The sequence below is a fragment of the Folsomia candida genome, unplaced genomic scaffold (genome assembly GCF_002217175.1).
Source record: "Folsomia candida strain VU population unplaced genomic scaffold, ASM221717v1 Fcan01_Sc001, whole genome shotgun sequence".
In the NCBI taxonomy this organism is placed as follows: domain Eukaryota; kingdom Metazoa; phylum Arthropoda; class Collembola; order Entomobryomorpha; family Isotomidae; genus Folsomia; species Folsomia candida.
Window position 1 is genome coordinate 12,351,644 of NW_019091193.1, and position 22,101 is coordinate 12,373,744.

Consider the following 22,101-nt stretch of genomic DNA (forward strand, 5'->3'; position numbering starts at 1 on the left):
CCCCGTTCAAACCAAGTAAATCTCAAACGCAACAGTTAACAAAATATTTTGTCACATGTTTTAAATAAATTTTGGAAATAAACTCTGGAGTGTAAAAATTTCAAGAAACTCTAAGCCTCAATTGTCCCCAAGTGAATTTGTCTGGTAGTCACAACAGTACCCGACATATTCGTCAACATAAGGGTGAGGTTTTCACAGTTTCACCGAGAAACTTTCACTTCACTAGCATAAGTTATGCTGCATAACATCAATTTCAACTATTAATTATTATTTATTTTGACAAAAGGCCCTAATCTGGACTCTTCGAAGTACTACAAAGTGAGCCCCTCTTCTTCCATTTTATCCTATTAATTATTATTTACACAGGTTTGCAATGAGCAGTTTAAATTTACAGTTTGCAGTTCACAGTTTAACCAGCTTAGGAAGAAGATTGCAAAATGTCGTCGGAATACGACATTGTTCCACGGTCGGGAGGACTGAAGCTGAAAAAAATTGATCACACTATTAAAAAGTAAACTAAACTTAGTATTTAACGTAATTTTTATCCTCCGAGTTTAATATCCGATGGCGTGCTGACATAACATAAATCAATAACTAATTACTCATATATGTAACGTATTTCAGGAAGAAGAAGAAGAAGACTGAGGACCTGACAGACATTGCTGGAGGTTCGAAGAGTAAAACAAGTGGGTGCGATGGTGGGGGTGGTGCATCCTCTCAAAACGATATCGACGCAGCAATTGAAGCCAAGATTCGAGAACGGAATCCACTCATGCACAAAACCAAGGCGGAACTAAGATTTCTACAAATGCAGGAGAAGATTGTAAGAATTTGTTTTTTATATCAAAATAAAATCTTATAATTGCAGTGTTGCGTGGAGTAATGTGAATTTATTGTATGCTGTTTTTAGAAAGACAAGAAAATCATTGAAAAGGCTTCAAAAACACATAAAATGAGAGTCGAAGAGTTTAATAAGCATCTGGATAATTTAACTGAACACTTTGACATACCTAAAGTATCGTGGACAAAATAAGCAAGATTCGTACAATCTACAAATTCGTACGCTACTGTATATATTGTAAATATATTATATATATACTGATCTTTGTAAACTAATCGTTTTATTCGATTACGATTTAATTGCTACATATAGTTTATTAATTTCTCGATTTTTACCAAGGATGAAATAACAACCAATTATTTATGTAGACAAAATTAATTAATGGCCACTGTCAAGTCTGATTGATTGGTCGAATCACAAAAACTGCGTCATTCAGCCAGTAAAACGCTTGTTTAATGTCTCCTTCGCACAAATAAGGCAGTCTTGTCCACCGAATCACTTCCCATTTCGGTTTTAAAACTTTCTCTATAAAATTGTTGACCTCCTCTTCAAAACTATTGCCTTTAATCGGAAGAATTTCGGATGGAATATGGGTTGCGCTCTCTGTAATATAAGTTATTTATTAAACATTCGAAAATTAATGTTTAAATGTGTTCATACCAAATTCAACGTAGGGATTGAAGGGAACTACGAACGATACTACGGCTAAGCCCTCCTGTGGTTGAAGAACTTTGGAAATATTGTCAAGTAGTTCCAGCGGGGTGTCACACCGGTCTAGAACGTTCAAGCAGCTTACAATATCGTAACGTGCTTCTGTTTCTGACCATGACGTTTCGTTCAAAACCCTGCAACAAATTGATTAAACATTGGTTTACATGAAATTAACTGATTCTACAAAATCATGGCAGTTATTGAGAATTTATATCAGCATTCTTCTCAATTAATTGAATTAATGATTAAATTCTTCATTATGCCGTGATTAATTACTTAGTATCGATACATATATGAAGAATGATCCTTCGTCTACAAGTTTTTGTTAAGCAAAGAGTCGAAAAACTACGGGGAAAGTTAAATACAAGTTGAAAACTTATTCCTCCTCTAATATTGCTTAGTTTATGGTAATTAAATTGGAAGCTCCATCAAGAAAATGACTTAATCTACTTAATTAAAAACCACTAATCCTAAATTCTACTTCAATCGAAATGATGCCTAGGAGAATAACAATGAAAGAGCGATCATAATCAAACGTTTTCTTACGTATATCCCTTTTTCTGCAATGACCTGAAACATCAATAAACTGCTGTAAATTAAATTAATAAAATAGTGCGTCTTACAATTAGTTTAATATTATTAGAAGTAACCTCACCATTTCATGGGGCTGGACATTTCGGTAACAAAGACTTCATTAAAGCAAGTCTCCATTCGTTGAGTTGTCAGTCCGTCACCCGCACCAATATCCAAAAGACGCTGAAATTTTGGTGCCTCGGGATCCCAAGCAACAAGACTTTGAAACTGGGCTGATGAGAAAACGTGCATTGATCCACGACCAAGCAATCTGGAAATGGGGAAAAATAAAGCGTCGAATTAAAACTGAGCTAATTGGAAAAAAAGTTTACTTATATATTGATCCACAGTGAGACGGCACCGGGCAAAGAATTGGTTTTCATAAATAATTTGCATTTCCCAGTGAGCAACACCAACCAGGTTTCTGCGGGTCTGCTGCTTGTCTAATTAAATCCGACAAATTTGTGGCATAGGTTGCTTTGATGACTCTGACATGCAAGGACTTAATAAAATTGAATGAGGGAAGTTTGGTGGATTAAAGGAGAAAAAAATGTGATTAAGACTTTTATAGAGAAAAAAGTTCCATCCATCCATAAGCAACCCGGCCAAACAAAGTCGAAGCTGCTCTGCTGCAGCACTTGGGGTCTAACTAAACTCAAGTTTATGATACCCTACTCTGTCGTAATTCTGATTCTGATGACGGAGCCGAAAATGAGAGAGTTTTATTATAAAACGAGAGAAAAAAGCAGGCTCTCCACTTCTAATGAGAGATCGAGAAGAAGTATATAATTGAATGGTTAAGAAGAGGGGACGACATTAACGAGGGAAAAATTCTAAAACATTTCCACCAGAACAGAGAGACCAAACGGGTTTAATCCTTTTTTCATCAAAAGCGTCGCCGTTGATACCACTCTCTTCGTCTTCGTCTGATGTGATACCCCGAAAGAAGCTCACAATTTAATTTAAGATTAATTAAAAGTTCTCTCTTTACGACCTTTACATCAACTCTCCTTCCATTCCGTGGTTTGCATTTTTCCTTTAACATAGAAGCAACTCCTGCTTGATTAAACTTTCTCCAACTTTTTTTACTCATTCATTTCGTCCTAATCAGAATGGGAGAGGCAGGGTAATTAAATTGAATTGATGCCCATCGCCATCCACTCCTAAATACGTTCTACTCATTTCCTTGTATACTTTTTTTACTCCTTGCCTAGTGCTTTTAAACTTACACCATAAGCCATTCCATCCGACTCGGTAGGCTAATCATGGAAAGATTCCATGAAAAATAATGAAAATTGCGTTTCGCTGTGTTGCTCCTTTAATGACATTTTGCTAATCAAGTTGTCTGACAATATTTCCATTTTCTTATCACAGATTTTTCATATAGATTCAGAGACATTATTTTACGCCCGATTTAGCCATTCCTTGTGCTTTCTCCTCAGAATCTATTATATTTATATATGCATGTACAATAATTTATTGTTCACTGTTTACGCTTTCTTGGATATTTAGGTTAAAGCACAGGTTAATTTAGGAAATGATGATGCATCTAACCCGTACATATTTGTCATTATAATTGCGAATCCTGGCTGGAAAATGATGACAAAACGTGCCCTGGAATATTGAATCTTTTACATTATGAAACATATCCGTAGTATTTACTTATATGGTGAAGTACACATAGACGCAAACATATCTCTGGCCTAATAGATTATTACAGAATATGGTTTATGTTATAGAAAGCATAATGTAGCATTCGTTCGACGGGGCGTTGTTCCACATTGGACGAGAAGGTTTGATGTATCACAAGTATTGTCACTCGCTGTGGGAGGTAAGCACAATCAGGATTTTGATCCTTTGGCCAATACCACGTCACTCATATTCCCAAATCCACATTCACTCATCATCATGCATAATCGACCTGTGCAGCAAGTTCTTGGTCGACGACGACCGGTGCGGTGACTAGTGAACACTATCCACCAACCAACCCACAGATTTTAACTGGCATGCGGAGTGATTACTTCCAAAGAAAGATGAGATGAGACGTGTGACTCATCACAATTCACATTCCATAATGTTTCTGACAAAAGCACAATTATAATCTGCTTTGTCATATTGTTAATCTTAAAAGCTCCACTTTTAACTACGTGCATGCATGCATTGTATGTACGTACATACGTGCATGGTGGCCTCCTACTCCTCCTCTCACTCTCCCATTCTTGGCGTGAAAGACAAAGGCAGTATCGCCACGGAAGTAGATCCTTATTCTTCTCTGCTTTGAGCCAGGCTAACTCCAATCGTGGTTACATCACTGCTTTTCGGATTAACTGATTTTAAGTACCCAGCCTCTTGAGAGCATTTATTACTTAATGGATGCCAAAATGCAAATGAGTTTTGAAAATAAAAGACATAGAGGATGAGAACCAAAGAAGCGTTTACAAAAGGAGGGCCATGGCATAACAAATTGAACAAGGGCGAAAGGGTTAATCTCTTCTCTGCCTACACGTCAGATCCTTATCAAACGCGTCTAAATGCTTGATTAATGAGATATTAATAAACACCACGGGTTGGCTCGCTCACACATCCATCCACCGATTTTAATATAGAAATGGAATGAATGCATTAGTTTAACCATTTTAAATATACCTATACGTATAAGGTCCACATATTTTTCATTTCTCATCATCATCTTTAATTTCCTCAGAAATTATGTCAAGTTTTCAATGTGTTAAGTGTCGGATTAGATTACTGGCTGGAGATACGTATTTCACAAGAAAACATTCTTTCCAGTATTAAATATGCCTTCAGGTGTTTATATTGTAAACATACTTATTTGAACTAAAGTCTAATTGTGTCTACCTTTACACTATCATACAGTTGAAATTACTAGGAATTGCAAATAAGTAAAGACTATGTACTTACATGTCACCATTATATTATTCAGCCTGTGATCATTGCTAATCTCCATGTGGGGCCAGTTATTAGGGCTGGTGAATGAAAATAAGAGGGAAAGAATTATAAGCTCCAGGATTTTTAAAGAAAGGGTTGAATCAGGACGCTAAGACGAGAGGAAACGTCTTGATGGAGGTGGTGGTGCGGATTCCTTTACATACTCACGTCAACTCCTCCATATGTATACCCGCTCCGGCCGAGGCTATTTCAGATATTCTGACAGAGCAATTTAATAAGAATTGGCGAAAATGGAAAAGGTGGCGATTCAGGCGTGAAGAGACTCAAACTCATCCTTTGCTGCACTATGCTTAATAGCACCGTTTTGCTAGCCTTCCCTGCATACTTATGACCACGTCGTCTGTATGTATGTATGTGTATAAAATACACTTTACACTTTGCTTTGTATTTCTTGGCTCAAAGCAAAAAAAGGGTGGTTCAAACTGGGAGAGATATGGGTGTGGATGGAAGTGTAAAGCAAAAGTATGCCCGACTTGGAGAGAAAGAGAGAAAGAAAGGGCAAGACCGGGATTCATTTCTTGTGCTCGTCGCATGTACATATACAGTGTCGGACAGATCTCTACGTCCACATAGTCGCGTCAATTTCATTTTCAAATTGTCACTGAACTACTGAACCAATTTTCATCATTGATATATCTAATTCTCACAAATTTAACGTAATTTCATAAAACATATGAGTTATTTCTGAAAATTCTGGGAAAACTGAGAATCATAGTGCAGAGCGAGAGAGGATGAAATTTGAGCGGACAAAAGTCTACGTCCACTTCACTTTAATTGTCAACAACAAAAATCTCTCCAATTTATAAAATCAGGTAACTTAATAAATCTATCAATAACATATGCCGCATTAATTTTTAAATAATTTTCTTCCAGAAAAATATGATGGCGTCGACACGCAAGGAAATTCCTATCGCTATTCGAGATCTTGTCATTCAGGACTGGAAGGGTGGACAAAAAGGGGGGCTGTCGCAGAGACAAATAGGGACCAAGTATAAATTAGCAAGGGCAACCATCCAGACAATCATTAAGAACTTTAGAGCTAATGGTTCAGTCCAAAACAAGGTCAGAAGTGGTCGAAAACCGATTTTGGCTCACCGAGAAGTACGCCACGTGCTCAACAAAGTCAACGTTACACCCTCACTTAGTGCTCCAAAGCTATCTACCGAGATCAAGGAGATGTTCGACAAACAAGTTAGTCCTAGGACCATCCAAAGAACACTGAACAAGGGAAATTTGAAATCCCACAGAGCAGTCCGGAAGCCTCTTATTGTACCGAGGAATGCAACCAAACGAGTGAAGTTTGCCAGAGACCACATTTCCAAGCCACAAACATTCTGGGACATATTTTATGGACTGACGAGTCAAAGTTCAATGTCTTTGGGTCAGATGGGCGTCGTAGAGTGTGGAGATATCCAAAAGAAGCTTTGAATCCAAAAAATCTCAACCCCACAGTTAAGCACGGCGGCGGGTCGGTAATGGTGTGGGGATGCATGGCTTCAAGTGGGGCAGGAAAAATGGAATTTGTTGACGGAATTATGGACCAATACAAGTACCAGGGAATACTTGACCGTAATATCCAGGAATCTGTTCGAAAACTTGGACTTGGACGACGATTTGTCTTCCAACAAGACAACGATCCGAAACACTCTGCCAAGTCCACCATGGAATACTTCAAGAAAAAAAAATTTCGAAGCTAGAATGGCCTCCCCAATCTCCAGACTTGAATCCCATTGAGCATCTGTGGGACCACATTGAAAGAGAAATAAGAAAACAATCTTTTTCAGGAATTCCGGGCCTAAAATCCAGAATTCTTGAAGTTTGGGAAACCATTTCTGAAGATGTGACCAAGAATTTGGTAAACTCTATGACTCGACGCCTTGAATCCGTCCTTAAAGCGAACGGAGGCCCAACCAAATATTAAAAATTAATTGTTATAACATTCCTTATAAATTACAGTTTTTTTTGTATGTTTTCTCTGACTGGACGTTGACTTTTGTCCATCCAATTGTTTTCATTTTGAATTAAAATACATCTCTGGCCTAAAATAAATTTTTTAGCGGAAAACTAATAATGTGCTATGAAATTACGTTAAATTTGTGAGAATTTGATATATCAATGATGAAAATTGGTTCAGTAGTTCAGTGACAATTTGAAAATGAAATTGACGCGACTATGTGGACGTAGACATCTGTCCGACACTGTATACCAATCTTGGAGGAAGAGTGAAGGCAAATGGTGGGGGAAGGACATTTCTCCGCTGTATCCACTATCGCATTCCTTCATTTCAATTGAAAGTTGCCCACTTATAACATTCATCCAATTCAACGTATTCACATTCAGTGTGTCGTATTATTTCTTTCTTTGCCTTGTGTACACAGTGAGACGAGAGAAACGGAATAAATGCCTTCAGACAACTGTGGATGGCATTTGATCTGTGTTTTATGAGTTTTCTTAACTTTCCTTTTACGTCCGAAACTGAAACGCCTGTCTCGTTGTACATATGGATATATGTCCGTATAGATGTATATGCACGGTTTTAACTAACTACCCGGGACTCATTTTAACAAGAGTGAAGACGGCAACTGTTTCTTGGATAGTTTTCAATAACTACATACATGTAGAAGACAACCCACAATAAGTCACACATTCATTCTTACTCACTCCGCAGTCACGTCATTTTTTACTTTCTCTTTGACTTTTGAGAACATCAATGAGAGGCGACATTCTCCAAAGTGTGATGATTCCCTGGCTATGTACTGTCATACAATTGATTTGAGCGACTTGAAACGATTACTAGATCCAATACCTAGATTAGGTTCGAGGTATTTGTAAGTACAGTGCAGAATATAATTGTTAATGGTCTGCAATTCGTGAATTCCAACCATGTATGTAATCTCATCGTAAGCTTAATTTTTTCTTTGTCATTCAACACGAAAAATACTTTAGTTTAAGGATCATAGCATCTTCTGATACTCTTCCTTTGTAAAATGTACTGTCAAGATTATTTTTGAAATCAACACCATCGAATTGAAAACTGGAAAGAGAATCTATGCAGTACATAACTTTAAAGTACATATACGCTTTATAACTCGTAATAATTTAGACACTTTTTCAAGGCACATAAATTGGTGCAACTCTGTGGAATCTGCACAGAGCAGAAACTTACGACAAATATCTTGGAAGCTATTTAGCTTGTGGTTCAAAGTGCTACTTAACCCAAGAAAATGTAAAATAGGTGCATAGATCATTACTCATTACAGATGTACAAATATTTTAAAACTGGGAAGTTGCGACGTTATGCATCAAACATTATATCACCCGTAGAGTTACTGCATTTCAGAAGAATGACAGCAGCAGGAACGGATTTGCCATGTCGTAATTTTGATGAGATTATATTTTAGACCATTATGATTGAGGTCACCCTTGGAGAAAGGTGAGAAAGAAGAAACAAGTGCCAGCAGCTCGGGGTACGAATGACCGGATCGATACATGGCTAGATGGCCGTTGGAATGAAAATATTGTAGGCAGCTGGAGTCGTTTCCGAAAGCTTGGAATCAGTATGCAAAATCCTGAGGATGAGATCTCGTTACGTGCAACATAAGCTTACAAACTCCAATTCCAAATATCGACTTTCTCCGCCAGCTTCCTCCTGCACCTTCATCTAACTAGAAAAACTTTCAAAGGAAAAGCAGCAGCAGCCGAGTCGTCTCATGCTCTCCTTGATTGTGACTCATGTGTGTATGTACATGACACAAAAGCAAATTTTATTAGATACACATTCCGCCATTGGATCAGTGCTTTGCTTATATTAGTCTAACAAGGCCCCACTACATATGTATTACAGACATCGATATCGATACTACCACCACTGGGTACGTAATAAGTGGTCAAATAAACAAACCATACTGAATAAAATGCGGTCTTCTTTTAAAAATATGAAATACAAGCCTCCGACGAAAATATCACAACAAATATGTTTCCAAACTTTTTCTTACTACTGATAAGTAGACGGCTAGAAGAATAATATAAAAATTTACGGTATATATGTATATCCAAATCTAACTAAATTCGTGACATGTTGGGTAACTTGTGCTATATGTTTATGCATATATTATCTCATCCATATTATTATAGCCCACTGCCAAAATATGCCAAGACTATTCAACCACAAGAAGAATATTACATTATGGAGCCGCAACTACCGAGTTTTCATATGTTACAGGAAGAAGGTGGATGAGATGTGATGATGGTCGTTCAAGATTCAATGCAGATTATAAATTGCCAATATCCCCATTCCATCATGATCCATCATGAGATAGCCGATCTGCCCCTTTTGGTTAATATAGCAGATGAGTTTCAAAATTTGCTGCTGGAAGAAGAAGAAGAATGGATTCTCTTTATTCTCGTTCTCACCGCATAATCTGACCAAGTCAAGAACTCGGAAGAGGAGAGACCACGACGATCAAAGAGAACGGGAGAAAAAAGAGACTGATCTGGTTGGTGGCCAGCTTATTTCATTACCAAACAAGACCCCGAAAGATCCGCGTTCACCAATACCCCTCAGTAAATAACGGGAGAAAGCAATTTGTATCATGTTCAGCCATAGTCCACTTTTTATCTATGCGGCACGACTACTGCCACCACGTGCTGCGTCTTTTCTTCGCTATCTACATACGTACACACACCTAAAAAATCCTGCTTAAACTTGTGTCCTCTGATAAAACTGATTATTTATCAAAGACGATGGAGAGGATCATAATTTATGCATTCATGCATATTCCACGAAAACGAAGAAAAGTCCATTTTTATCAATTGTCCGCCTCCGCACACCACGGAACAATTGCAATAATTCTAAATCTGCATTGACAACTTTCGAGTAACAAATGCTCACTTCACGTCATGGTACCTGTTAATGATATTCGGCCTTCAAGATTGTTCGTCTATCAAATCAGCATCGTTGCATTCCTCTTGAGTGCGTTTAATGAAAACAAAGCACTCAAAAGATGGGCGTACCTGGGCAATTACCAACGAATCTCTCAGCATTAAAAGAAGCAGTTCGGCCCGGTCTCGGATATTTGTAAGAAGTAAAGGTTTGGCCGACTTGGCTCATCGGGTCATCGTGGTGGAAGGGATGAAAAGTTGAGCTTAAATCTCAATAGAGGAATAATAAAATTGAGAGAAATTTAAATCAACGCATCCATCCATCCCAACAACCAAGTCAACCGTCACACGCAATATGACAATGAGAAGGGTATATATTTATGGCTAGCTATATATATGTACATACGTATTTATTATCATGTATACCATACAAATCTCGACCCCAGTGCGAAATAAGATGAAGAGGGTATAAGATATTTTTGGACGGAGCAATGTCAGCCGTACTTTTAATTATCAGATCGTAAAGCCGAGGTGGACAAAAAGTTTTTTTTTCTTGTAAAGCTCTTTCTGATCTTGGTGGAGAGGAGAGACGCGTAAAATGATAATAATGCCCTCGTCTTTTCTCTTCCAGCTCAACTTGGGTTATGGTTCGTTGTTGTGTTGCATGTCTAAACGATTGACACACAAAAATTAGTCAGGTCTTCTTCGTCTCGTTGTCTTGTGAGCCTCTCATCTTCATCTGCTATCCTCCGTTCCATCACTCCTTTCAAAAACTTAAACCTTTCTTCTCCTCCCATTGTTTTGCTTTAAGAGGAACCCCTACAGCCGAGTTCATCCTGTCAGATTTTTTTTACTTTTAATTTCTATTCTTAGGGGATCTCTTCTTGCTCAAGAGAACCTCGGATATGTCGAAGAAATTAGAAATATGCGATTCGACCTCTCCAGTAACCTTTAGTAGTAATGTTTGATTCCTATAAATTCCAGGGTAAACTAGTTTTTTCTCAATTAAATTCACCACAAAGTTAGTATATTATTTCATTTTTATGTAAACCCGTTGATAAATGTAATAGGTTTCGCCCTGGTTGGCAAAAAGTACCTGTTATTTACTAAGCATGATGAAAAGAATAGTGAAACCCTGGCACCACTGAAATGTGTTTGTGGATGAGTCAGTAGTAAATATGGTTGTCTGTGTGTACAATATAAATAAAATACCTGAAATTCTTTCATCACTGCATCTTTTCTTCTTCTTTCCACTAATTTGTTACTTTTTGCAGGAAAATTGCTATTGAACAATGACTCGAGTTTCCACAAATGAAACGGAATGAAAAAGAAGAGAGGAAGGGAGATGATTTCGTCCGTTCCTATTGCTACATACATATAGCATCCAGACTCCCACCTACATGTATTCCTATATGCATCACTGCTAATACCTGCTTGCAACTTTAAAGTGAACGAATCTCGAGCAAAATTAGAGATAATCACGCTAGGCGCCTATTGTCCGCCCAAATCAAAGTGCCGTGTCATCCAACAGAAATCCACGGACAACAAATGCCACTGTTTTCTCCCCGTTGTTAGTGAGATAGCATTGCCACCACTGCTCTGATGGAGACTTACTTTCTATAAACCAACAACTAATCCCAATAATAATAATAGTAATAATAATAATGCGGTGAACTATGTACTGCACACAGTGGCAGCAGCAGTAACGCTCATTCATTCCCTCTCCTCCTGGATACTTGGGGAACCCGGATTTATCAGCCACAAGGGAAGAAGAGCTCATCTAAAATTGGAGGCCAGATAGTTGGAAGGAAATCAAATAAATTCAAACCAGGCAGAAGGTGAGATAGAGTCAGCAGCAGTGGAGCAGATTCCGTGGTTTGCTAACTGCTCTTGTTCTCCTACATACAAGAATAATAACTTTAATAACAACGCAGACGGGATTATTACGCTTGTGGTAGGGAAAAAGAAGACGCAGTGCTCATCTTCCTTTACAAATTATGCCTCCATCAATCTCACAAAAAGAGCAAATTAAAATGAGGCAACGTGATCCACGCATTCCAATCTCATCAGTCAATATAACAATCACAGACAGATGTCGAAATTACTGCCAACCACGTCTTTCCATTATTTCTTCATAATTCACGTCCATTTTGATTGCAGGCCCATTAGTCCGTCTTGACACAAGTACAGCAGCCACTGCACTGTGCTAATTAGCGTGAAGTTGGCAATAATGACAAAATCTTTTCCACCTACCGTTTTAACGAACAATGCTCCTGTCTCAAGAAAAAACATGCCATGATTGATGCTCTTGATGAATAATGACGTGCGAGAAGGAAACCAAAGAAATACTCTCGGCGTAAGCCATGCACACATATTAGACATGTGTATCTCGAGAATAAGATTTGTCATACTTTTCGTTGCTGGACTGACAAAAAATTATTATTGGTATTATATTATTTGTATTATTATTATTATGATATTCACAACTTTTGAATAAATTTCACTGAAATTAATAATAGTTTACCCAATTCTTCTCTTTTTCATTTGAAATAAATAATGAGTTTGACATATTGTCCCCCGAAGAGTTGTAACTGCTAAATTGAGTCAATTTCGTGCTGACAATCCAGCGGAGAAATTGATATCCTAAACACTAATGGTTTTCACATTTCCTTTCACTTTGGTGCCTACAATGCACACTACCAAGATTCGGTTGTAATGAGCTCTATAAAAATATATCCCATTGTACTCTCCAGAATCACATTCAAAACATTTTTGAAGATCAAGCAAAAGGAGCGGTCGTGAGCTGACATGGAGCAGCTAGAACTTAATATCATGATTATTATGGATACGGAAAAGTTAGTGTCTTATTATATTTTACGCAAGAAATGGAAGAGGGAGAAGCAGTAAAGCTGGCAAAGGGTGAGGAATAATAATAATAATAATATAATACCGCACCAACGAAGGAAGGAAGCAGGCAACCCAACCAGCAGTACTATTGTATTAGTTTATTTGCAAAGCTCTAAATCGATAAAAAAGAAAAAAAATCGATAAATAAGAGTTGAATAGAACCGTTGAGACATGCATTTCTTTAAGTCATCCACAGACAGAAGGGACCAAAAGCAAAGCCGTGTGTGTCATGTACCACCCTCCTTCTCCTCCTCCATGTGTGTGTGTGTGTGGCGTTGGGTGAGCTTCAGTTTTACTTAAAAGCACCGAGAAAACTAATGCATCGAATGAATCTACATCCCTACCACCTTGTACATACATACGTCCATACATTGATATACGTACGTACCTACTTTCCCAACTCAAACTATAATAATAATGGAATCCCCTCAAAAAACTTAACCCGACCATCCCCGTCCAGGGGAAATGTACCAATTCAAATCGAACCGAGATGGTTGGTGTGAGAGGGTCCCTCATCTCAACGACGTATAAACCAACAACTGCATGCATGCATATATGTATACACAGGGCTGAATATACATCTGTACGAATAATGTCTCTGGGTTTTTAAAAAATAAAAGATGCGAGGCTTACATGTGTGAAAAGAGTGAGAGAAAGTATGGGAAAGGAGAGCGAGGGAGAAGAGAAAGGTCTGGCCATGGGTCGCCTAGTGTCCAAATAAAGAATAACTCACCCGTCGTCGTCGTCGTGGTGGCCCATGTGCATATATCTGCATAGGAGGAGAGAGGAGGATGGAGGACTGAGTGCTTTTGCATAACATTCATTTCCATCTCAAGTCAGGACCAAGGAATAGGAGGACGAGTGGTGAGATTGAGACCAGTTCCCATCCAAAGTAAAGAATAGTGTATAGCCATTGGATTGGTTAATTTACATAAAATCGAATTCTTTTCTCTCTCTCTCTCTCTCTTTCTGGTAGTGAAAGTAAGTGAAGAAGAGAGTGAGTTCGTCACACATACATAGACACACATGTGCATGGCACACTCACTACTTAGGGCTGTTGCTATATCCGCGGGGGAAGAAGAGAGCAGGACAAAAGAATGTAGAGGAGTCAGTCAGACAGAGAAAGAAAAAATTGCGTAGACTTGTGGGGCTGATAGCTTTCTACTCACCAACTGAATGCAGATAAGAAAATTCCGAATCACACTACTCAGCAAAGCACCACCACCCTTCCTCTTTTCCCTCTTCTTACCCTTATACTTTCCAAATAATTCTCAAATACCTTCCAGTCGATCTCAGCCTTTCCCATTTACAATCAGATACCAATTTTCTCCTCGCTCGCCTACTTCATCTCGGCCAGGGAAGAGAACCTCGCAGTCAAACCAATCCACACTCGACAACTTTGTCCATCCTCAATGAATTCCTAACTAACTCTCTCCAACAACCAACTTTCTTCTTACACATTATTATAATGGCTCCGCACCATACAGATGGATGCATGCATGCTGTCTTCAAATCTGGGGAAATGATAACGTCCTCCCTTCCTTCCACCACCACACACTCCTCCTAAATTACACATCACCAACAACCTCATTCCTATGCATGTATGCAACTGAACTTTTATCGGTTCCAACTCTTTCTTGCCGTTGTAAGTTATGGGGTATGCACGTGGTAACCACTGCTTATCAGTGAGACTCAGTTGTTGGGACGACTCTCAGTCGAATTGGTACATAAAAAGGAAGGCATCGTCCTGTGAAAAATGGTATCATTAAGATTTTTGATTGAGTCATCAAAATCAAGCAGGAGGAAGGAACGACTGCTCAAGTGGAGGAAGGAAAGCCGATATTTATGCAGGTTTTCCAAGCAAGCATTAAAATCAAACGATGGCAATACCACGGAACCCTCGTTCCCATTAAGCTTCCACAATTTCGCCATATATTTATATACATATTTACATGCATGCGTATGTATTTAAGCAATGCAATTCTTGCAGCTTTCTTCTTTACCCGTTGCACTCATTTACGTACATGGGTAAGGTTGGTGGACTGATTAATAAAGTCTTTTCTTTGCCACCACCGGAGAGAATAAACGATCTAAAAACCAACCATGCCGGCAACAAAACAACAACTGATGATCCTGACTGATTGCTCTCTCACTAGTTGAAACGTCGTGATGAATAAAAGTTGGTTCTGATCAGAGCCAAAAAACACAAGACGTCCAATGCAGCCATCACATCAACTTGACAGAGCAAATTCAAGAAGCTTCATCTCCATGAATATTAATTACACTTTCTTGGAGTCAAAGACTCAATTGTTAGATGACAAGTGTTCGTTCTTCCTTCGTGGATTGATGGATATTCATCCCCGTTCATCTCTCTATGTAGCAGCATCTTTCTCATTATTCTCCCGTCGTACATTCGCTCATCCCTTCTGTTAATCAATCCAACTACCATGTTACCTATTTACGAGTACATACCCACATTATGCGATGATGAGCCAACTGCTACTACTCCCATTGAACCCGACATAATAAGTTAAGGAAGCGATTTCATGATAAATCAATGCATCCACTGTGTTCGAGTATGGCTTGTTAACTATTAATCTCGTATTCAGAAGTTACACCCAATTATCTACTCACCCAGGAGGTAAATCAGTTAACAAACTTTAAATTAGAGATGCTCGATGAGATAGGGTCAGGTTGAGATATTTACTTAATGAGAAAATTGAATCTCATGGTCATGGACGAGTTAATACAATCTAATCATAAATTCAATTTTACAGAAATTAAACTATCAATTACACTATTTCTAATTTTAATGGTGGTTAGATTTGAGAGTAATAAAAAGCCAAATCTCTTCAGGAAATGAGTTCAACCTTACGGACAAGGAAAACACTGCCTACTAAATGCATAGCAGTGGGAAAAGGAAAGTGGGTGGGTGGTTCCCAGCCAACCACAGTCATTAATTAGAACAAAGGCAACTTTTAATTGCTGTGCGACGAAGCAGGGAGCGAGATCCATGATTGGTCTGCGAATGGACTCAGGCGGCGCTCTGGTCCTCCTGGGGGAAGAAATCCCAACTTTCAGTGCTAATGAGTTGACGAGTATGTGTGATGTGGGTTTTCTGGCTTTGCTAAAACGAAGCAAAAGTAATGCGGCATGCGGCCTTAAGCGAACTTTGCGTCGGCGGAAATGAGGAGGACTAAATAAATCAATAGCCACCAGAAACCAACCAACCTGCCCAGTCAGTTCACAGCATTTTCACTAAATATTCAGCACACCACACACACACCGGGCCACCCCTGCTACATACATACTCCATACATACCGTCGGTTCTGTCACAATTTACGTGTTGATTTGGACTTATTTATGATGAACTCCGCCTTTTTGTGGTACACGTATTGAAAGTATAACGGAGCATAATTCCTGTGAAAGGCCGTTATAGTTATCTAATTATTATGATGAAAATGTTGCGAGAAACTAATTGCCCAGACGAGTCTCAACTTAACAACATGAGATGATGGAGGAAGAGATGGACAAAATAATGATGTGAAAGTCCTTGTTACTTGGAATGACACAAACAAAACTTGGGGATTTGAAGACGCCACTGATTATGAGGCAAGTGGGAGCTGGACAGGATTTGCTTCTATTTTGGCGTCTTGTCTCTTTTATTTCTTTGTCAAGAGTCGTGCTGATGAATGGGCAGCTAGGATCGCGTTTGAAAAATGAGACGTAAATTATAGAGTGAGTGGACTGGAGAATTCGTGCAGTTCCACGAGAGAGAGAGAGACATCCTCCTCCATCATCAGTTTTTGGAAAGAGAAAGAAAAGGTATACAAATGTTGTTGAAGCTCATTAAACAACTTCTTCCCAGACGTTAATTATGAGGACGCGGCATTTGAAATTTATCACGGAAAAACTGCACTACAACAAATTTACTCCTCAAACCGCCAACGACGAGTTGCTTTAAATATGTCTGTGTGTAACAACTTTACTCGATGAGATAAAAAATAGCAGCCAATGAAATTTAAAAAAATCAGACTATATTTCGCCAATGTTAAAATAATGTTATATAGAGACAAATGTCAACAGAATAAATCTAGAGAAAGGCATCTTTTGGAATTGATTCAGATTGGTAGAAAATCCTATGAAAGCAAAAAAAATGTTAAGTTAAAAACGGAAGGGATTTGTTTGACTAGGAGGAATTGAGGCGAAATCTATTTTCCAACTGAAATATAGGGGATCCGAAAGAGTTAACAGTTGGATAATCTAGCAGCCATTAGGCAGGAACATGAAACAAGTTTTCCATCAGTGCAAAGGATTAAGTTTAAGTAGTTCTTAACTGGCGAAAGAAATTTGGCTTGACACATCCTACTCGTCGTCAAGAGGCGAAAGCCAGAAAAGATTGATTTTTCCTCGACTTGAATAATGCATTTCTTTTGATAACTTTATCAGGCTTCCCGAAAATTTGTACAGTTGAACTCGTTCATTTGTTTTGTTAATTTTGTGCTGCAATTTGCTCACAAACAAATTTACCAGTTCCCTTTTATCCACACATACGCATGCTTTGAAACCACATGGTTTGTGAGGTTTAGAGATTATCCACCAGTACTTCTAACAAGGCGACTCGGAGAGAGAGAAAAAAAATGCGCAGGGAACTCACATTTTCTAAACGGTCCATTGAAGTGTAAAAACGTCTGACTTCAATCTTCACACACAATTGATTCGGACACCTACTTAATGAGAGTTTGAAGATCTAAGGGAGGGCAGCCAGTCAATGTCAGAATTAGAGAAAAGTTAAAACCAACAAGCAAGACTTCATTTTTTTGTCTAAGTCCTGTCCATCCCAAGATTTGATTCCATTACTCTCGACTTGGTTAAGATAATTGACGCAACGCCTTGCTTAACAGAAAAGGGTGGTATGGCCACGCCCGGTATATGTCACTCGTGTCAGTTATTAAACTTTAGCTGAATTAATTTCATTCTGACGGTTATTCAACTTGTATGGACACTGACAAATCACATTCTCATTTTTAATTTACCTTTCATTATTTGGTAAAATGTCATAATGACAAAAATGACAAAACAAGCCATTCACTGTGGTCATTTGGTCTTCTGTCTGCAACACAAGGTTTCATAATTATACAACAAATCTACATATGTAGTATGTACATTTGCATGCATATGCAGGTATACGTTATTACACTCGGGTCATAAAATAAAATCCTCATTTTTTATTTTTCGTCCCATGCAATTGAATATTGGCTGAGAGGGAGGATCAGTCTTAAATTCAGAAAATTGTATAATAGAAAAATACTGCCCAAATATATGGCAACTTTCATTACGGATCAATTAATCACAGGGACAAAGTTTGAAGGATGAAAATACAGACTAGATCATCCTCTAAGGACACTAATGTATGTATGTATAGCTACTGATGCACAAGTTCAATTCACACTCGTCTTCCAATCCCATTACATATGCAAACCCACATCACGACCCAATCCGTAAGAAGCACGATTCCTACAGATTGTTTATGGTAGTTTCAAATTCCGAGTATTGCATTATTCCTTTCAACCTGCAACGCGTGCATATGACCTGCTAAGAAAAATGCCTCTGATTTTCCGAATCCAGCCAAAATTGGTGAACCCAATGAGGTATCAAAAGATCCATAAAATTCATAGCAATTAGAGTGAATATCCAAGGAACAAGTGGCAGAGTTGTAAATCAAGCCGCGTCATAAAACAATACCACTAATCAACGTCAAGCACCAACTCTACCCGACAGCCTCACCCACCACCAGGTCTTTTCTCCTTCTCCTCCAAACTCATTACGCCTCGTGCATGACTTTATTTCCAATAAATTACCAGAACATTGATTATAAATTACTGCATAAGTCAACTTTTCGCCATCGAAACTCTTGCTTTTTGTAGGGGCCTGAACTCGCATATAAATACTGACATCTCAATTAATTCACAATTACGGATTTCAAGCGGAGACTGTGTAAAAGCGTGCAGCGGGGTGAATTTATTCAAGTATGGCAACAAATTACTTTCATTGAACCAGAAATTATAGCCTGTCGTCTCAAGTTTGTTGTACACTCGAGCTACTTAATGGCATAATCAAATATGTATGCATGAACAAGTGATTTATTATTATTATTTTTCATAGAGCACATATTATTTACTCAACATGTTATTTACGAACAGCACTCAAAATCCTGAAAAGTTGGTCTCACAACTCTAATCCAAAGGCAAGAAAACTTTTAATGCCCTGTTATGCACAACTCCAAAATATACTTGACACAGCACATGTAGTGCTTGCTTTCCAATAAAGTCTCCTTTAGATTGGATTTGAGATCAACCGGAGAAAAGTACGATGCATGGAATCAAGCGACAGTTCTGCAAATTTTTTCATGGGTGTGCTATGATAATAGAAAAGTTGCTGCCAAGACGGGGAGCAAATTCATACACAGTCCAGTTGCTTGCTTACTTTCATGGGATGTACCGTCTGCTTAACGAGACCCCAGTTTTAGATATGTTTAGATGTTTCAAAGTAGTGGCAAAAGGAAGAAATATTATCAACGTGTGAGGAGCGACAGAGTGATGATGTCTGATGTCCCATGACGCCATTTGCAACTCACCAGCTTTAGCGACGGATTTAAAGTTTGAAAAGGTAGGCGCAGACATTGGGAGGAAGTAGCTTTTGATTTCAATGTACGTATTCAGTGAGGACGGGGATGTTCAGTTCAAGCTTTTAACTTTCTCTCTGCCCTTTCAGTTGAAAATCAACGAACTCACGACGAACTCAAGCGTGTTTATTGAAAAATCATTCTGCCTTGAAAGCATGCCATGAGCCTTAAAACCCTGTAATCGAATATTCGTGTCTCACCAGAACAAAAATTCTGCCATACGTTTTCATCCTTCTCTCACACCCATCAGCCAAGGGAGCAGCATGTATGGAAAAATTCAGAAAATTGAATGCAACCATAGAGCACAAGGTGCTTACTTTTACTCTACTCAACCGGAACATATTCCAGCTGCATGTGTATCTACATACATACGCATGCAAATATAAAAATGCACATCGTTATTTGCATATTATGTATTGTCACAAGCACTCCTGAAGAAAGGTCAGGAGGTCGGAATATGAATTTGCTTACATAAATACTATTTATGCATGTAAATAGGTGCAAGGTTTGCACTCATCACTAGTGGCTAGTCGATACATACATAATTCCGCTATATAAATCCAATTGTCGACACTTAATTATAAATCACAAATATTGTTTTAGGAATAAAAATAAAACGCGACTTACCCATTAATTGATGTTGGAGCAAGGAACCAGGATAAGATGGAACTTGTTAGCGTGAGCCATAGTTGCCAAAGTGTGTTGTCAGAGTTCTCGTGGCATGTGTCTATAAATGCTTGTGTGCTGTCATCCAACTCCAAAGGCAGAAATTTTCTCCAATTTTCTTCAGAAATGTTCTTCATCTTAGCGTCATCAATACAGTACCACTAAAAAAATATATTTGCCCAATCATATCATCACATCACAGTCAAATTAGAAGTATTTAAAGTCAAACAGTTCGAGTGGACTCGCAAATAATAAAGCCATGCACATGACACGAGATCTGCATGCACTGGAGAGTGGCAATTGGTACATAATAATTATCCTTATAGACTTTATTTTGTTAGAAATAATTTTTAGACTATAAGCCGTGGCATGGAATAGTTTTGAAAAAGTTGCGTGTTGAGTTCTACCACGTAATTACAATAATGTGTACTGCATTAGTGGAACAATGCGAAAATTTGTGAGGAAAATAACAGAAGAATAGAGAAGCCATGCGACACAATGTTGTAAAACTTGTAAAACCATGATGTACTTTTCAATTTCCTGTCAATTTTGAACTATTTTACTTGTGTGGTTTTGTATTGAAGTAGATGCAGGTATAAAAGACGAATTGGACGAATAATTATTCAGGTTATCCATTTTAGTAAGATTACTACGAAAATTATGAAATACTTTGAAATCATTATAGTATGAATATTTTAATTTTCACATGAAGCCCAATAGATAAGTATATTGTCAGTATGAACTTGGTCCTTGATTTCCTAACTGTGATGTGAAACTTGAACAAAAAAGAATCACGCGTTAAAAAGCTAGGAGACTCAAATTAGTGCATGAAGTTATTAATTGAAACTGTCTGTCTCCACTCTATCCATCTCAGATTCACGGGAGAGTGAATTGGCTTGTCAATTTGTTCCTGTAATTATTTCAAAATGAGTCAGGAGAAGACAATGCATCAGACATAGGGACAAAAAGCGGATTTTCATCGTTTGGCCACTGTATTACGTATGCATGTACATCCACATGTACGTACACAGGTAGACCGTACTTGATTCCATAATAGATGCAGGGAAAATTATATACACTGTTAGGAAACAGATTAAGCGGAAGCGGCTTCACGAATTGTTCAGTAGAAGAACAAGAAGGCTGAAAATGAGGAGAATGCAATCATACAAAGGTTGGTGCTAATTATTGGGAGAGCAATAACAAAAAGTTACATATACTGTCTACTTGCGCGTTACGGCTGAGTACAAGAGGCACCAGTCTCATCAGACTCGGATCCAAAGACGCAATGCAAAAGAAATTAAAAACATTTTTTGTTCCCATGTCTAATTTATACAATTATGGCGAGATGTGGTATTAACACGTAATGCAAGTGAGAAAAGCAGCAGAGAGTAAATCAACCGTCAATCGTATCGTATGAGCAAAACTTCATCACTTTCAGCGTTAATTTCTGCAGGAGGACGATGAACAATGTGCCCAAGCTCATAATGAGCAATCTACGAGGGATCTTAATCCACAAAAATCATAGAGCACATTCACATCCATCCATCCATCTTCCCATCTTCCCATCTCTCGCTTGTGGCTCCTCTTGCCTTTTAGCAGGCAAAATGTGTTGTTGCTGTAATGACGGACTATGACTTGAGATTTGTTCTCCAAGTTCGTTCATCCTTCCTTCTTCTTCATCTCGCAGTGTGTTCCAAGTGGGATTCAGGTTTTTACCCTCGAGAGAGAATGGCCAATGGCCAACATAAAGCAGTATCACACAAAAACTCTAATTGCACTTAAAAATAATCCTGAGATAATAATTATATGGTCATGAAAACCTAGTAACAACGCGTCATTCCTATCATTTTGACCTTCACGTTGTTC

The 22,101-nt window shown here is 38.3% G+C and overlaps 2 protein-coding genes across 4 annotated transcripts in view; one reads left to right on the forward strand and one right to left on the reverse strand.

Annotated features, from left to right (window-relative positions):
- LOC110863330 (protein FAM32A) lies at positions 1–1,219 on the forward strand. Of its 3 annotated transcripts, none has more exons than XM_022112609.2 (5): positions 1–183; positions 287–318; positions 395–511; positions 625–823; positions 911–1,219. In XM_022112609.2, the coding sequence occupies exons 3-5, from the start codon at positions 438–440 to the stop codon at positions 1,031–1,033; spliced, it is 396 nt and encodes a 131-aa protein (XP_021968301.1). In that variant the 5' UTR covers positions 1–183; positions 287–318; positions 395–437; the 3' UTR covers positions 1,034–1,219. The 3 variants fall into 3 exon arrangements, with proteins under 3 accessions (XP_021968301.1, XP_021968302.1, XP_021968303.1); XM_022112610.2 differs by having other exon boundaries at positions 402–511; XM_022112611.2 differs by having other exon boundaries at positions 409–511.
- Positions 1,077–22,101, reverse strand: part of LOC110863329 (methyltransferase-like protein 9) — a 27,329-nt gene continuing 6,304 nt past the window's right edge. Inside the window, exons 3-7 of the mRNA XM_022112608.2 lie at positions 20,197–20,396; positions 2,208–2,396; positions 2,099–2,122; positions 1,502–1,686; positions 1,077–1,444 (exon numbers count right to left, since the gene is read on the reverse strand). Of these exons, the coding sequence (XP_021968300.1) occupies positions 1,233–1,444; positions 1,502–1,686; positions 2,099–2,122; positions 2,208–2,396; positions 20,197–20,396 (810 nt within the window). The 3' untranslated portion in view covers positions 1,077–1,232. The remainder of the gene's footprint in view (positions 1,445–1,501; positions 1,687–2,098; positions 2,123–2,207; positions 2,397–20,196; positions 20,397–22,101) is intronic.

What these genes read in the sequence shown, in the direction of transcription:
- LOC110863330 (XM_022112609.2), top strand. Translation starts at nt 438, where the DNA reads ATGTCGTCGGAATACGACATTGTTCCACGGTCGGGAGGACTGAAGCTG. An exon ending in ATTGATCACACTATTAAAAA is followed by an intron (nt 512 to 624) that starts GTAAACTAAACT and finishes AACGTATTTCAG; the next exon opens with GAAGAAGAAGAAGAAGACTG. An exon ending in TACAAATGCAGGAGAAGATT is followed by an intron (nt 824 to 910) that starts GTAAGAATTTGT and finishes TGCTGTTTTTAG; the next exon opens with AAAGACAAGAAAATCATTGA.